The 16,007-nt window shown below is 42.6% G+C and overlaps 2 protein-coding genes across 3 annotated transcripts; both read left to right on the plus strand.

Moving 5' to 3' along the window:
- Positions 1-4,456: 4,456 nt before the first annotated feature.
- Positions 4,457-11,792, plus strand: arl6ip4 (ADP-ribosylation factor-like 6 interacting protein 4). Of its 2 annotated transcripts, none has more exons than XM_083644918.1 (5): positions 4,457-4,746; positions 5,884-6,198; positions 8,007-8,124; positions 9,849-9,918; positions 10,179-11,792. In XM_083644918.1, exons 1-5 carry the CDS (start codon positions 4,560-4,562, stop codon positions 10,233-10,235), a joined length of 747 nt encoding a protein of 248 aa, XP_083501044.1. In that variant the 5' UTR covers positions 4,457-4,559; the 3' UTR covers positions 10,236-11,792. The 2 variants fall into 2 exon arrangements, with proteins under 2 accessions (XP_083501044.1, XP_083501045.1); XM_083644919.1 differs by having other exon boundaries at positions 5,887-6,198.
- A 989-nt stretch (positions 11,793-12,781) lies between these two features.
- LOC310783579 (nuclear factor 7, brain-like) lies at positions 12,782-15,177 on the plus strand. Its single transcript, XM_083644472.1, has 2 exons — positions 12,782-12,797; positions 13,466-15,177. Exon 2 carries the CDS (start codon positions 13,483-13,485, stop codon positions 14,881-14,883), a length of 1,401 nt encoding a protein of 466 aa, XP_083500598.1. The 5' UTR covers positions 12,782-12,797; positions 13,466-13,482; the 3' UTR covers positions 14,884-15,177.
- Positions 15,178-16,007: the final 830 nt, after the last annotated feature.

Consider the following 16,007-nt stretch of genomic DNA (forward strand, 5'->3'; position numbering starts at 1 on the left):
CTGTCTGTACATGGACCACTACCACTAGGGGCGCTAAAATGAATGAATGAATGAATGAGCTTTATTTGTCATTTGAAGCAATCCCCTATGTGCGTTTAGACAAGACAATAAGTTAGGTAATACAGATAATGGTATAAAAGTACCGAGGTAATAAAGGGTAAAAGTGTCTAGTGTATCACAGTATGAGGTGATAAACTAAAAATAAAAATAAAAAGTGTAAAAGTGTCTAGTGTCAGGTTTGTTCTGTGTACACTATATACATTCCACTTACATTCCCCTTAGCATCTTGCACAGTCCTATATACATTAAGCATCGACATTGAACTTGGTTCTGTGTACATATACTCACATATGTCTATGTGAAAAAGCTAATGGTCCGGACCAGCACGGACCGCTGCCCCTAAACACGGACCACTGGGGGCGCTAAAGCAAATACGCCGGACGCGTGTATACTTTTGGCAACCCAGTTTCGGATGAAAGCACGCCCCAAACTAATTTGATTGGTCGCCGCAACTACGCCTTGCCGTCTGCCAAGCAAGCCGCTCCTCTGAACTCATATGCCCCAAGGGAGGCGCGCCGCACACACACACGCACACCGTGTCCCCGCCATAAGTGTCAGTGTCCCCCGCCACCACTGACAACAAACTACTGTCAACAGCAGAGGCGACTCTGCTGCACCCCGAACGCCTCTCTTTACAGCCAGGCAGGCACCAGACAAAGAGAACTCTTTCCCCGAAGTCGAGTGTGTTTTCCCCGTTTCCCCCCGTTTCTCCTTCCCCTGGAGGTGTAAAGGCCTTGACATACTTCCGCGTCAAACCCCTCGTGGAATGCGCCGAGGGGTGCGCCACGGCCGGCGAGCCTTTAAGAGAACTCTTTCCCCCCGAAGTCGAGTGTGTTTTCCCCGTTTCTCCTTCCCCTGGAGATGTGTGGCTCGGAGAACTAGGAGTGGGCGCAGCGCATCCTGGCTTCATTATGCAACGGAGAAAACGGACTCAACTTCGGCGAGAGTTCTCTTTGACACACCTTGTGGTGATACACCTGTGTTGAACTAATGAGCGCTCAGCTCGATGTGTTTCACGTCATCCTGATCTGAGCAGTCAGTGGAGAGCAACTGCGGTGCCTTGCTCCAAATCTGTGTCCGCCTCGCTCTCAGGAGAGTCCCGTGGCTTGGGCAGGCTCTCCACAGACCGGCAGAGGGGGTGGAGCTGCAGAGAATCCTGGGACTCAGATAAAATCATAGTAGTTAAAAACTAAGGTTTATATTTGATCAAGTGTCCCTATTGTTCCTACCTATATAATAAGAGTATTTATTATTTTCTCCTCCCCCCTTCAGAACCCCCGCAGTCACCTGTCATTAAGGAGGAGGTTATCCTGGACCAGCGGCACTGTAACCAGCAGAGGAACTTCAGTCTGGGTCAAGAGGATCCAGAGCCTCCACAGATTAAAGAGGAACCAGTGGAACTCTGCACCAGTCAGGAGGGAGAGCAGCCTTTACTGTGGGAGGAGGCGGATATCTTTAAGTTGACTCCTGCTTATTATGGAAGTGACCACAGTGAACATCAGTCTCTGCATTCAGATCTTTACCAAACTCAGAGTGTGGCAGAGAAAGAGGTTCTAGCCAACATCTCATCTGAATCTGACAGAGAGGCCTCTGCCGTATCAGAACCAGACAGCGAGCGCCAGCTCCTCTCTCACAACTGTCATGTAGCTGAGAGCCAAGCTTACAACACATCCAGCGGTGAGGAGGCAGGATCAACTAGGAGTACTGAGCCAAAACCACACAAGAAAACACACACATGTCACATTTGCAGTAAAGAGTTTTCTCGCTTATCTAAGTTAAAAAATCACATGAGAATCCACACGGGGGAAAAGCCTTTCAGATGCACAATCTGCAGAAAAGCATTCACTTGTCAGTGGAACCGTGACCAGCATGTTAGAGTCCACACAGATGAGAAGCCATACACCTGTAACACCTGTGGGAAAAGCTTCAGCCGCGCCGAGTATTTGAAAAAGCACATGAGAGCTCACACAGGCGAGAAACCTTACAGCTGTATCTACTGCGGGATGGGGTTTGCTAGCTGTTCATCTCTCACAAGGCATCTCCGAGTGCATACAGGGGAGAAACCTTATCAATGTCTTTTGTGCGGGAAAACTTTTGCTGCCAGCTCAACTTTGACAAAGCACACCAGCACCCACCTGGGAGAAACGCCGTATAAGTGCAGCACTTGTGGGAAAGCTTTCAGTCAAAGACCAACCTTGAGACTACACATGATGATCCATACGGGGGAAAAGCCATTCAGATCCAGTTTCTCTGGAGAAAGAGTCACCAACAGCTCAAACCTGAAGAGACACGTGACTGTCCATAATAGTTTCACAGAGTACTAGTGCTTAAAAAAAGTGTCGTGGTAGGCTAAGGCTACTTCATATGAAAAATGGTACAAAACGTTTTCCAGAATCGGTTCTCTTATTTGAAGTTCCAGGTTTTTTCTCCATGGTCTTGTTTTAAGACCTGGGGCCTGTGTCTCACTCTCATGAAGCAGGCTTAATGGGCTAGCAAACTAACTGTGCACAATGGTGTTGCAACTGTGCTCTTTAAATGGCAATTGTCAATAGTACATGGGACTAAAAAGGGCTCAGTTGAGACTTGAAAGAGGCACAATACATTCATGCGGTGTCTCGTCATAGACGCGTGGTCAATGGGTCAACGTGGGGGAAATCTTCTCGTTTCCCCCATAGACTGTAAAAATAGGTTTCCCCCCAGGGCCATGCACACACACATTACCGGAAGTAACGTGACACGACTGTATCTATTACTGTGGAAATTATTTTCTCCTGTCCTTACTAAATTTGCAAGATTCTTGCAATGTACATACTAAGCATTTTGTTCAACATTGGCCATTTTCTTTTTATTTCATAAATGGATTTAGTGGGTACCCAAAAATAACCTGTGAAAGTTTCAGGTACTTTGGACCAGCGAAATATGTTATATTACTGGTTATTAATGTTGTTATTACTATTTCACTGTATATTAAAATGTGTACGTTTTTTCTTCGTTGTGAAAAATAGCTTTTTTAGAGATACAAGGTTTCTGCACAACAGCAGCGATATAGTTTCAGAGGTCTTATGGAACAGAATTAACGTATGTAACTTGATACTACAATGAAAAATTATAAGGGTTGAATAATTTTCTAAAAATGCTCTGTACCAGACGGGTGATTTATCACTTTATTGTAAAGGTAGTGATTTTCTTTTTTCTTTTTTTAACAAAAAAAGATAATTTGTTGTCGTTAATATGATACATTTAATGTTATGCCCTTATATATATGGTGACATAATTTCACAAGTATGATTTTCTTTAAAGGGGGACTTACCCCCCCAGATATGTGACAAAACGGCATGCTGCTTATTTGAAAAAAACCTATGGGAAAAACCAAGAAATGGACATCTTGTCTCACTATACTCTTTGGCTGTGCTCAGACACAATGTTTTACCGGAAAGCAACGCCATTACAGTTTGCCCACCGCATCAAGAAAAACCTTATATGAGAGCTACAAAATCTTTATAAATATCAACAACTAGCCAATGCTGGTGGCCTGTATGGAAACAGCGTTGCTCAAAATGGTTGAAAGTTATATCAATTTGGTCATTCAGTGGCAAACTACTTTATTGCCATTGACTCCCATGTTAACTATCGTTAACGCGAGGTTATCGGCCGGCGGCCGCAGCAGAACACAAACCCAGGACAAACGCTCTGAATACACTCTAATGTAATTACAATGGGAGATTTCTGCATGTTATTAACTTGTGCAACTTGTCCTCTAGTCTACATCGCCATGAAGTCTGTTTTTAATTTTCGTTAGAAAAGTGGATTTTATGCAACAATTTGGAAGAGGCAACTATATGTATTTAAAAGAAGAGGATGTTGGCCATCGGATAGCGTCTTCACTTCACGTTTTTGGCTCAGGTAAGGGTTCCTTTTTATACCTAGATGTGAGAGCGGCACGATTGTTCGGAAATGCGTTGACGTTCGCCAGGCGCTAATGCTCAGTATGAGCGAGAAGCGCCTGGCTAGCGGGGTAAGTCTTTGGTACAACGTGATGTCAGGTTGTACCATATTGTGTGCAGTTTTGAGGGCAAAAAAAAGCAGGGTTGAACCCATAGAGGGCACTTATGCGGCTGAAATGGTACAATGGTAACAGTTTGGTCTCAAATGTGGAAATTCTGACCAGAATTCTTCACACACCACCCCCAAAGTCATATTGGTTAAAAGCTGAAAAAAAGTGTTTTTGGGGTAAGTTACTTTACCTGTCTACTTTTTCCAACAAGAGAAATACAATTTCGTTCAACCCATAGGTTCAAACATCGTGACTTTTATTTTGAAGGCTGTGAAGAAAATTCTACCGGAAGGAAGTAGCTTTGATTGTGGCTAGCTTCACGCTGCTACGGAACTAGCACGCTACACGAGTGGTTTTTAGTTGGTTTGTAACGTTAACGCCATTGCTTCTTGTGAATCTCTCCAGCAATAAAGTTTCACGTGAGTGTGCCTAGACTTCTTTAGTCATGGACCGCAGTAGGTCAGCCGACAAACGCACGGAGGCCTCCAGCAGACACGGGAGGGACAAAAAACAGGACAAGAAGAAAAAACGCAGACGGTCCTCTTCTTCTTCTTCGTCGTCTTCATCATCGTCGTCGACTAGCAGGAGCGCGAGCGCCAGATCATCAAAGAAATCCTCGCGTAAGAGCCAAGGTGAGTTTGTTGAGCAGTTTTCTATCTGTAAAATGCTTAGTTCACTCGGGCCAAAAAATAAATAAAATAAAAACTTTTAGATGTTTCTTTGTTTTGGTCCGAGTGAAATGTTATTATGACCTCTCCTGATTATAAATACTAGTGGACTAGCACACAATGATTTGTATTTGTATTTATTTAGCGCATATTAAAATAATCGGCATACAAAGACACCATCAAATGCAATTTAAATAAAAGAAAACATGCAAGGAGATTCCAAAAAGCCCTCAAGGGGCTTGACAAGAGGCATCCCCCAAAATATGAGGCAAAAAAAAGCATAGCTTAAAAACATAAATCAGAACACACACACACACACACACACACACACATAAGGACATCACAGTACAGAGATTAAAACAAACAAAATAAGTAAAATTAGCAACAAACAAAAAAATTATGATGTGCTCGGTGAGTGATGTCATAATTTACATGAGTGACGCCAATCATTAGGTAATTATGGCAATTACTCTATCAGCCCTAATTACCCAATGATTGGCCTAATTGCCTCAAATCCAGCTCTGTTAGGTCACCTGCAGGGGTGCTCTTTTACACTCATGTAAAATGGCAGAGCTGTGGCCAAACACAATTCTGCTCACTCACACACAGCCACTTCACATTCTTATAAGAACGCTGAATCACTTGGTTTGACCAAGACAAGTAAACCTATTTTTATATGCATTTTCCTCAATGTAGATGGGCTCAATACTTGATAAAAGGAGCTAATGCACACCTTCAGTAAGTTTCTTGTGGACAGGTGCATCGGAGGAGAAGTCCATAGGCCAGAGAAAAGAGGATTCCCACACACTGTCCTTTACTTGCAATAAACTTTATTAGTTGACGTTCCGGTCTTCATCAGGTATCTGATGAAGGACCGAAATGTTAACTAAATGTAGATGAAAAAATTAATGGCCGATGAAATCCCTTGGTTTGTATGCTGAATGTGGAAGAGGGTCTTTGGCAGTCTATTAGCCAAACTGTGACAGTAGCTAGTCAAGAGTATTCACCAGTTTACTGTGGTAGAGGGGGATTACAGGAACCATAACAGTGAGAAGAACTCAACTAAAGTAACATTACTTTTTTCTTTCTTTCCTTTTCTAGCAGATGTGAAAACGAAAAAAAAGAAACAAAAAAGGAGCTCCTCATCTTCCTCGTCCAGTTCTTCCTCCACATCTTCATCTTCAAGTGATGAGAAGGCGAAGAGGAAAAAGAGGAAAGCCAAGAAGAAGAAAGCCAAGGAGAAAAAGGCCAAGCTGAAGAAGCAGAGGAAGGAGAAGAGGAAAGAGAAGAGCTTGAAGAAACAGGAGAAGAGACAGGAGGAGGCTGTAAACGTGTTGCCCAGTCCATTAGTAGAAAAACCTCCATGTTTCCTGGAGCTGTGGCAGAGTGATGAAGGCACCGCTGAGCTTGGACCTGGTAGGACATGATGGCTGCTTATGTTAGGATTTCACATTTACCTGAATTTCCTTGGTGACCACTATTGATCAGTGAGTGTGTTTACATGCACACCAAGACCATGTTCACATTACAGGCAAATCCGATTTGCTGATGAAGTCATTAATCATCATTATCTTGATTGGTTTCCCAAATCTGATTTGGGAGTGTGTCAGCACTGCCACAAATCTGATTTTCAAGTCGGATCTGTGTGTCCAGACCTAAACAGCCTATCTGCATGGGTTGCTATGGTAACGACGTGGGCGTCAAATACGTACGTTGGTGACGTGGTTTTCCTGTGCAGAAGCATTTGATGACGAGTTGCGAGTGACGTTCAAATCAGATTTGGTGGATCTGCGTGTCCGCACTCAAGTCACATCAGTCGAAAGCAGATTGGAAACTACCTCCATATGTGGTTTGGGACAAGTGTCACAAATCAGACTTGGAGTGTCCAGACTCATAAAACCAATCTGGATAAAGTCATTAATTGGTCACTAAAGTTCACAAATCAGATTTGGCCTCCTAGTCTGAACATGGCCTAATAAACCGATCATTATCTGATTTCTGGAGTTAAAGGGATAGAAACGTGGACGGACAAGGATAGGCCAACCTTTTGGGAGTTTAGGCCATTTGCCATATTGTCTATATTAAAACTAGAACGTACATGGCTTTATTTTCCATCTGCGTGCAGTTGCAGTACAAACTGTGGTAGAGCCATCAGATGCTAATATCTTAGCGCAGTGATACTCAAACCGAGGCTCTAGAGCCACATTAGGCTCTTTTATGGGTAGTTGTGGCTCTTTTAAGTCCTACTTAAAATAAATAAATCAATAAAAATCTGAGAATAAATAATGGGAGGAAAGGGACTTTTTAGGATTGTGGCTCTTGCAAATATTTTTTTTGGTCAATGTGGCTCTTGAGTATGGACATGGTTGAGTACCACTGGCTTAGCGATAACAATGGCAGTCAATGGGATCATACTTCGGTTCAGTCGCCCAAAATGCACATTCAAACAGCGGCATAAACACTCGCATGTACATGTGACTTGTGTACTCACCACATGATTAAATAATAATCCAAAGTTACGTCAAACGGTCATTTTCGTAGTAAATCCAGACCGAGAACAAAACAAAGAGTAACCGAACTAACAGGAGTGTATAACTGTAGTTACTTCCTCGAACATGAAAGCGCATGCGCACTACTGATGATGGCACACAGCGCATGCGCCACATGGCAAACGAGGAACTAACTACACTACACTCCTGTTAGTTCGGTTACTCTTTGTTTTGTTCTCGGTCTGGATTTACTAGGAAAATGACCGTTTGACATAACTTTGGATTATTATTTCATCACGTGGCGCGTAGTACACGAGTCTCAACATGTACACGTGAGTGTTTATGGCACTCTTTGAATGTGCATTTTAGGTGACTGAACCTAAACTCCCAAAAAGTTGGCCTATCCCTTTAACCTGATTATTCAAGTGGTCATGTAAAACGCATACACCGATCTGCTTTGTGGGATAAAGGCCATTATCCGATTATTATGAGAAATCCGATAAACACTCCTCGCCCTTTCCCGAATCATCAGTTTTATTCGGTGCATCGCGTTAGCATCCACTCATGGACTTTGAGGACACATTCCGACTCCTTACTAATTAAAGTGCATGTAAATGTGTAAATCAGATTATTGCCAATTATCTGATTATTCCCAGTTGTCAGATTATCATGTGCGTGTAAACACACTCAGTGATTGAAGTGCCAAAGTAGCCATTTGTTTGCTTTCCTGTGCAGTCATGACAGACGAGCAGAAAGCCCGCCTCGCCACTAAGAGGCCGATCACCAAAGAGGAGTATGAGGCGCGGCAGAGTGTCATCCGCAGGGTGGTGGACCCCGAAACAGGACGCACCAGGTATGTCAGAGCTACACGGCATCCATGCAGTACATCCAAGATAGCATCCATAAACAAAGATGGAGTCCTCACTCCTCGCGCAGAAACACAGGATTCTAATGTTTATTTTTGGTGGGTCGGCTGACAATCTTGAAATACACAGCTGGGACAGCTGAAACGTCTGTGCCAAAAAACTGCAGACTATCTTTGTGTCTTTATTTTTCTTTGTGTTTTTGACTTAAGTTATGTTGTTCTTGCTGTTGCTGTCATTGATGTTATTGATGTTACTGCTGCTCTAACACCAGAATTTCCCCCTGGGGATAAATAAAGTACTCCATCCATCCATCCATCCATCATCCATCCATCCAGCAAACCTAAAGAAAAAGTTCACCGCAAAGTGAAAATTCAGTCATCATCCACCATGTCAGTCAAAACTCCACTCATATTGGTGAGAGCACCAAACAAAGCGAGTTAACAGCCCTGCTCCACTACAGGCATCAGGCATTGGCAATGGCCATCAGCCATTGAAAGAATGATTATTTTACCAGTACTGAAAAAGTAACCTCGCGTCACCAGGCTCTCTCTCAAAGGAGAGAGAACATGGTGCGCATTAGTGGCAGGGTGGTCCTCCTCCCTAAGACCTAGTGGTGTTTCTGGTGGGTGTTTCTGCTTTGTCCCCCATCAAAAAGATGGTTTTATATGGTGTTAGTTCATTTTATTTTTGTAGCTACATTGCTAGATAACGCACATCACATTTATTTACATTACTATGACGCCCTGTTTTCAGAGCAGAAGGGGTTTTTAGAGCACAAAAGCACAGACCGTTTCTGTCTGTGCCAGAACACCGTGGTGCGTTTCCACCGGAAGACCGTGGTGCCACGCTTGTGGGCCCAGACTACTGAAAAAGATGCTCCACTGTTCACATTACGTCCACATTGTGTTGTGTCCGATGTCTGCATTCAAGTAAAAAATAAAAAAACGCAGAGGTTCAATTCTCAATTGATTGTTATCTCTGCCACAGAGTTGGCTGGGCCAAGTTGGCTGGAGGTTGTTTTTGCCCCTGTCTGTCTCTCTAGGATATCTCAAAAAGTTGTGACTGGAGATTTGCACAAACCGTGGCAGAAAGGTTGGTCATGGGCCAACTTAGAAGTGGTTAACTTTCCACTGGCCAAAAGGGGGCGTGGTAATGGCGTGTTCTGATTCGGATGATTCAATCACAAAAAGGCGCCTAACTTCCACATGGATTCACGTAACTTGGTAGAAGGGCTGGTCATGGTGCGAGGACCAACTGATTCACTTTCCACGCCCACTAGCCAAAAGGAGGCAATGAGGGTTAACAACATGCCGTGGTGGAGGTATGCGCCCTACCGACTACCGACTACCCTCTAGTTTACTTCTGTATCCATTCAAAAGTCAAAACAACATTGCCCGCTGTGGAGCAGGGACGACGACACATTGATGGCAACGCGGCGCAATGCTGGTAGTTTCATTGCACTGTGGGTCCAAAAGTGAATCATTTACTCATTATTTCCTGTATTTGTCTCACTGACAACGCTCTGGTCACACATAATACAGCGATCTGGCAGCCGCAGAAGACTCTGCTTGATACTGTTTGGGTGTTCCAGAAGAAAGCATCAGTGTGTTTGGTGGTCCTAAGAACCTATTTCGACTCACATCGGGGGGTGAATAGATAATGAGAGCAATTTTTTTCAGGAAACCTTAATTATCCCCCCTGTTTTCCCCAGATTGGTGCGAGGTGAGGGAGAGATCATCGAGGAGATGATCAGCCGAGACAAACACAAAGACATCAACAAGGTACACATTTTCAAATAAGTCCTGAACAATTACTTTTGCTCAAGCACTTTCCTCACTGATACGTCATTTGGACCCCCCCCCCCTTAATAAAGTAATTCTTGCAAGTTAAGACGGTGTGTGGGACTAGTCCCTTTGCATCTGTCTTTAAGACTTTTAAGCCAGCAGGTATGCAGTAACCTTTCTTCTCACATGCTTGACTTTGTGATGTAAACATAAAGTTACCTTTTTATCTAACAATTAACTCCCATTTCCCCCGACAGCAAGCCACCAAGGGTGACGGCAACTCCTTTCAGAGAAAACTGGGACTGAATAAGTAGAAGACAGAAGTTATTTTCCTCTGCGGCCGCGACTGACGGTGGCGGTTGTCGTCAAAGATGGAACCCTCTCGGTTAAGTTGTGGCTTGTACTGTGAATTTGTCTGCCACTGCCATAGGAGTGTGCCACGTCTTCGCACAGAAACGTGATGAAATGTCAGCATACCACTGGTTTCAAAACAAACAAGAAAATACCTTTCCCCACGATCCCCACTCTGAACAATAGAACCTCAAAATGTTCAATATGAAGGCCCAAACATTCATCTGGATTGCGGGCCGTGGGCCAAAAATAATTGATGTTGTGTGAAATGACATTAGATTAAAATGTATTCTATTTTATAGATCATTTACATTCTAAATCTAACATATTTTTTTCAAACGTTTTTTTTTAAATTAGAGTTAGATTTAGAGTTGATTGGAAAGGGACACCTTTCTGACAGAAAGTGCATGCAACTCAAGGTGCATAACCCTAACCTAGGGCCATATGAAATCAGTTTTATTTTTTTCCAAGTTCCGTTTTATTTTTCCCAATTCTGTTTTTTCCATTTTAATTTTAATTTAGGGGTTAGTATTCTTTTTATGACTTTGTTCTCTCAGACAGCCTCTTCCACACTCAAAGTGAAAACCAAGCTGTGAGGTGATGCAAGGGTCCCACACAAGATCCACCCCCTCTCAAAACACCCCAATCCAAAACAGAATTATTTCTCTAGGCATATTTTACAATTATGAAACCATTTAGGTTACTACAATAATTAGGTTTACTTTTGATTTTGATAATTAGGCCTACTTTCTTTTTAATCAATTTCAGACCAATTATGGAAAATTATACAATATTCCATCTATTACTAAATTCCATGATTCCATCCATTTTGTGGAAATCATATGGCCCTACCCAGAGAACCCATTCTCATTCAGATATATTAAGGTGAGGGGTCAAGGGACCTATTTGAAAATGGCCATGCCAATTCCCCCCCCCCCCGCCAAAATGTAGTCTTAATTTGAAGCATTATTTAGCCCCCTTCCCGGCAGGCTAGGTTGACATGGTTGGTACCAATTGATTCCTTAGGTCTTCTAGTTTAATGGTATATAAGAACCATCACACTAGCTTTAAAAATGAGCCCGCCACAGCCTCCGAAATAAAGTATTAGCCGTGATTTTGTGATGTGTGTGTGTGTGTGTCTCTCTCAAATCCATGGTGGGCCAAAACAAACGGGGGTCGGACCAAACTTGGCCCGCGGACCCCAAATTGGTCAGCCATGAATTAAAATTTGAAACGTTTTCTTTCTCTCCAAAAATATATTTTACAAAGAGTTTCATGTTTAATATTACTGTAACTTGCAGTCAAAAGTCAGAAACAGAAAGTCTGAACATTTTAGTCTCGTCTTGGGGAAAAAGGTAGTCGATGACCATTTTTCGTCATAGTTTTCATCTACGAAATTAACACTACCTCTAAGTCTTACAGTCTATGGTTTTGCTGGTTTTTGTTCTGTACACCCCTGTACTAAATTGGCGTTATTGTTTTTTGTGACAGTTTTTCCATCGATCAGCACCATTCAATAAACTTGGTAAAAAGAACCATTCTACCTTTGTTTTGTGGTGATATTTTGAAGAGGGGTCTATCTGGAGACTGGAAGAGAGGCGTACCTTGAAGTATTTTAAAAGTAATTGGAAAGATTGATTCATAGTCACTTTATTATCCTTGCTGCGGTTTCCCCTCAGAGGCATACCTTGAAGTATTTTAAAATTAACAAATTAATTTATAGTCAATTTATTATCCTTGCTGTTTCTCCTCTGCTCTTTTGTCATCATCATTCAGGTGACAGGAATATTGGTTTCACCTGTGATCTCGGACCTCTGTGTTAGGCTACTTTCTTTTCTTTCTTTTATCAACCAGAGAAATACAATTCTTCTGTTGCATTAAAACATCAAGACGTTTATTTTGAAGACTAAGAAATTCTACCAGGAGTAAGAAGTGGTTGGCCTTGAAGTGGGCGTTCCTTGAAGAGGTAACTTGTAGCAGCAGATCTCTTGGCGTTTTTGCGTATGAAGACTCAGGTTTGGACACACTGGATTATAAAAACGGTTCACTATTATAGGAAAACATAATACAGACACGTGATTGTGGGCAAGAAGAAACAGTAAAACATTTAATATTACACTGTCAGAGATATGAGGCAGAAAGAAGGCAGCTGGTTCAAGACCTCAGAGGTAAAGTAAACTGAGTTAATAGATCTTTTGCAAAAGAACTCAGAAGATAAGTGTTATCGATTCCTATTTTAGTATCTTAGAACAACAAATTTGATTGAAAGGATATGAGGATGTTATTTTTATTACTATTCATTTTATTTTCAATTTGTAAACTAGACAATATTGATTCTGATCCACACTCCATACCAGTTGGTGGCGGTAATGCACCTATGCGAAGGCATAACCCGCCCCTCTCTGCCTCTGATTGGCCTAGGGCGTGGTGTTCCGGTCGCGCGTGCGCATGTTTGCGCGCTCCCACCAACACGGAACAGCTGTGAGTAAACGGCATTAAATCCGCTCAAAACGACTATTTACTGGGTAAGTATTTATGTTTCTCATGTGTGATGTTTACAGTAGCCTAAGTATCAAAATCTAATATTAAAGTAGGACGAACATCGGACATTAAGATCAGGACGCCATGATATGTGACGGTCTCGTGTCTGTATCATGGTCTGTATGAAGAAGACTGGAAACTCAGTCGGGCCTGCTTATCCATAGATATATGTGCTTATCGGCCAGGTTTAATGTGAGCGAAGAGCTATTTAGAATTGTTATGAGATGCTCTTCAATTCGGCATAACGCAACATACAGGCTAATGGGCACATTGGAGGCAGCACTTATTTCAATCAAATCTCAACTTTCTTTGCAGCTAGGATAATTTGGGACCACACGCACGTTTTTCCTAGACTAGCCCGGGCTGTCAGACAGAACATCTTCATACTGGTCAATTCTAAAGATGAACCCAGCAGAGCAGCTGGGAGCTGAAAGTAAAATGCAGACAGGGAGAGGCAGAACTTAAAACAAGGCACACAAGAAATCTGGTGTGGTGTGATAAAAATATGGGGAAAAGAAGAGAGGGACGTATGGATTAGGGTTTCACGATATAACCGTGAGATTAAAAAAAAGTCTTAATAATATACAATACCTACCTACAGTAATTACCTTTTGATCCTCATTTAACTCATCTCTGTCTGGTTTGTCTTCAGCTTCACTGAGAGAGAAAATGGCTTCCAGATCAGAGGAGTATCTCTCCTGTCCTGTCTGCCATGACATCTTTAAAGATCCAGTCATCCTGTCGTGTAGCCACAGCATCTGTAAAGCCTGTCTGCAGAGATGGTGGAGAAGTCAACAAATACATGCCTGTCCAGTGTGTAGGGCTACATCTTCACAGAGTAAACCGCCTTGTAACTTGGTGTTGAAGAACATGTGTGAGGCTTTCATACTGGAGAGAGATGAGAGAGCTTCAGCAGGATCTGAGCTTCTCTGCAGTCTGCACTCTGAGAAACTCAAGCTCTTCTGTCTGGACCATCAGCAGCCAGTGTGTATCATCTGTCGAGATTCAGAAACACACACGGACCACAGATTCAGACCCGTCGAGGAAGCTGCACGGCATCACAAGAAGGAACTTCAGGAGTCACTGAAGCCCTTACAGGAGAAACTGGAGCTCTTCCATGAAGTTAAAGGAAACTGTGATCAAATAGCAGAACACATTAAGTTCCAGGCCCGACGCATAGAGAGGCAGATTAATGAGGAGTTTATGAAGCTTCACCAATTTCTACAAGAGGAAAAGGAGGCCAGGATCGCTGCACTGAGGGAGGAAGAGGAGCAGAAGAGTCAGATGATGAAGGAGGACATTGAGGGTCTGAGCAGAGAGATGGCAGCTCTTTCAGACACAATCAGAGCTGTAGATGCTGGAGACGCTGTCTGGTTCCTGCAGAACTATAAGGCTACAGTGCAAAGAGTCGAGCACACCCTTCTGGAGGATCCACAGCTGCCGGTCTCAGGAGCTCTGATGGACGAGGCCAAACACCTGGGCAACCTGAGGTTCACAGTCTGGGACAAGATGAAGGAGATGGTCTCCTACACGCCTGTGATTCTGGACCAGAACACTGCTGATCCATACCTCGCCCTGTCTGAAGATATGACCAGTGTGATATTTGGAGATGAGAATCTTCTTCCTAAAAATCCAGAGAGGTTTTGTGACTCCTGCTCTGTCCTCGGCTCCGAGGGCTTCAACTCAGGAACTCACAGCTGGGTTGTTGAGGTTGGAGACAGTGACACCTGGGATGTAGGTGTGGCACCAGAATCTGTCCAGAGGAAGGGAATTTTTATAGAATCTGGATTATGGGTAATTAGGTTCAGTGCGGGTGTATACAGAGCAGTCTCGCTATCAGATCCAAACACTGATCTCTCAGTTAAGAAGAATCCCCAGAAGGTCAGAGTGCATCTTGACTGGAACAGAGGAAGGCTGTCATTCTCTGATCCTGATACTAACACACACATGCACACCTTCACACACACTTTCACTGACAGGCTGTTTCCATACATTTATACTTCGGATCATGAATGTTCTCTGAATATTTTACCTGTGAAGGTCTCTGTAACAGTGGGCCAGCACAGTTAGGGACATGTCCACCAACTAACACGTTGAGGGCTTGAAAGCGCTGGTGCTGAGGTGAAATAGGCAACTTTTTTCTTCTTATTTTGCTTTACCTCAAAGTAGGCGAGCTCTACTTGTTAAAGTTATTTTCTCGATTTAGACTGCAGGTAAAAGTTCACCCTGTGTTCTTTGGTTCTTCATCTGAAGTGTTAAATTTATTTCATCAGACTTTATTCCAGATTCTTAGTTGCTCTACACCAGTGGTTCCCAACCTTTTTTTTCCCCCCAGACTGGCAGTTACAGCCTGCCAGCAGTACAAGGAGCAACAATCGATAAGTTATCTTCGGTAATCACAAAATAATCAAATAAAAGAGTAAACATTTAATTATATGTTTGAAGAAGTTAGAGTTAGGTGTTTGGTTAATAAACTTTTTTAGGTTGCCGTTTTGCTATCTTATCCAAAAAGTGACAAGATGACCCAATGGCTGGTTCTGCCGAGGGTTCCGTCATACAGAAGTGGGCGTGGTTTCATCTAAATTGGGTTGGAAAAACAATAGAGGTCTCCTGCTCAGGGTGATGAGGGGCTGCTGTGTATCCCAGGCAGCATGCACTGGGCAGGGAGACCCCCTGCCAGGACTGTCCAGTGCCTGTTCTATAGATTTGTGTTGTTTTACACTAGTGACAGCAAACTACTACATTCTGGCTATTCAACTGGTTTCCTCATTTGAAATGGATGACTGAATTCATACAGTATAAACACCTTGAAGAGATCGGTTAAGTGTATTTATTTAGTATGTGTTGTGCAAACATTGTTAATTTTTTTCTATTTTGGCTAAATATGATCGACAAATTCATTCTTTTACATCCATTCTTCCCCCATTGTGATTATTTTTGGATTGGAATATATTTGCGTTTGTGTGAACTGATCCCAGAAAAATAAACATTGTGTGTCACCATGATGAATTTTCCATTCATATTTGATCAATGCCTGTTCTATGAAGAAATGATCTTTGTCACCAAATTAGGCAAAAGTTAGTTTATTGTTCATACAGTTTGTTCTAATTATAACGTTACACTGTACATAAAAACAAGGGAGGGAATGGATCAAATGAAGTTAACAAATTCCTACAAGGAAATGAAAATGTTTC

This window comes from Poromitra crassiceps (assembly GCF_964638095.1).
Source record: "Poromitra crassiceps genome assembly, chromosome: 10".
NCBI lineage: Eukaryota > Metazoa > Chordata > Actinopteri > Beryciformes > Melamphaidae > Poromitra > Poromitra crassiceps.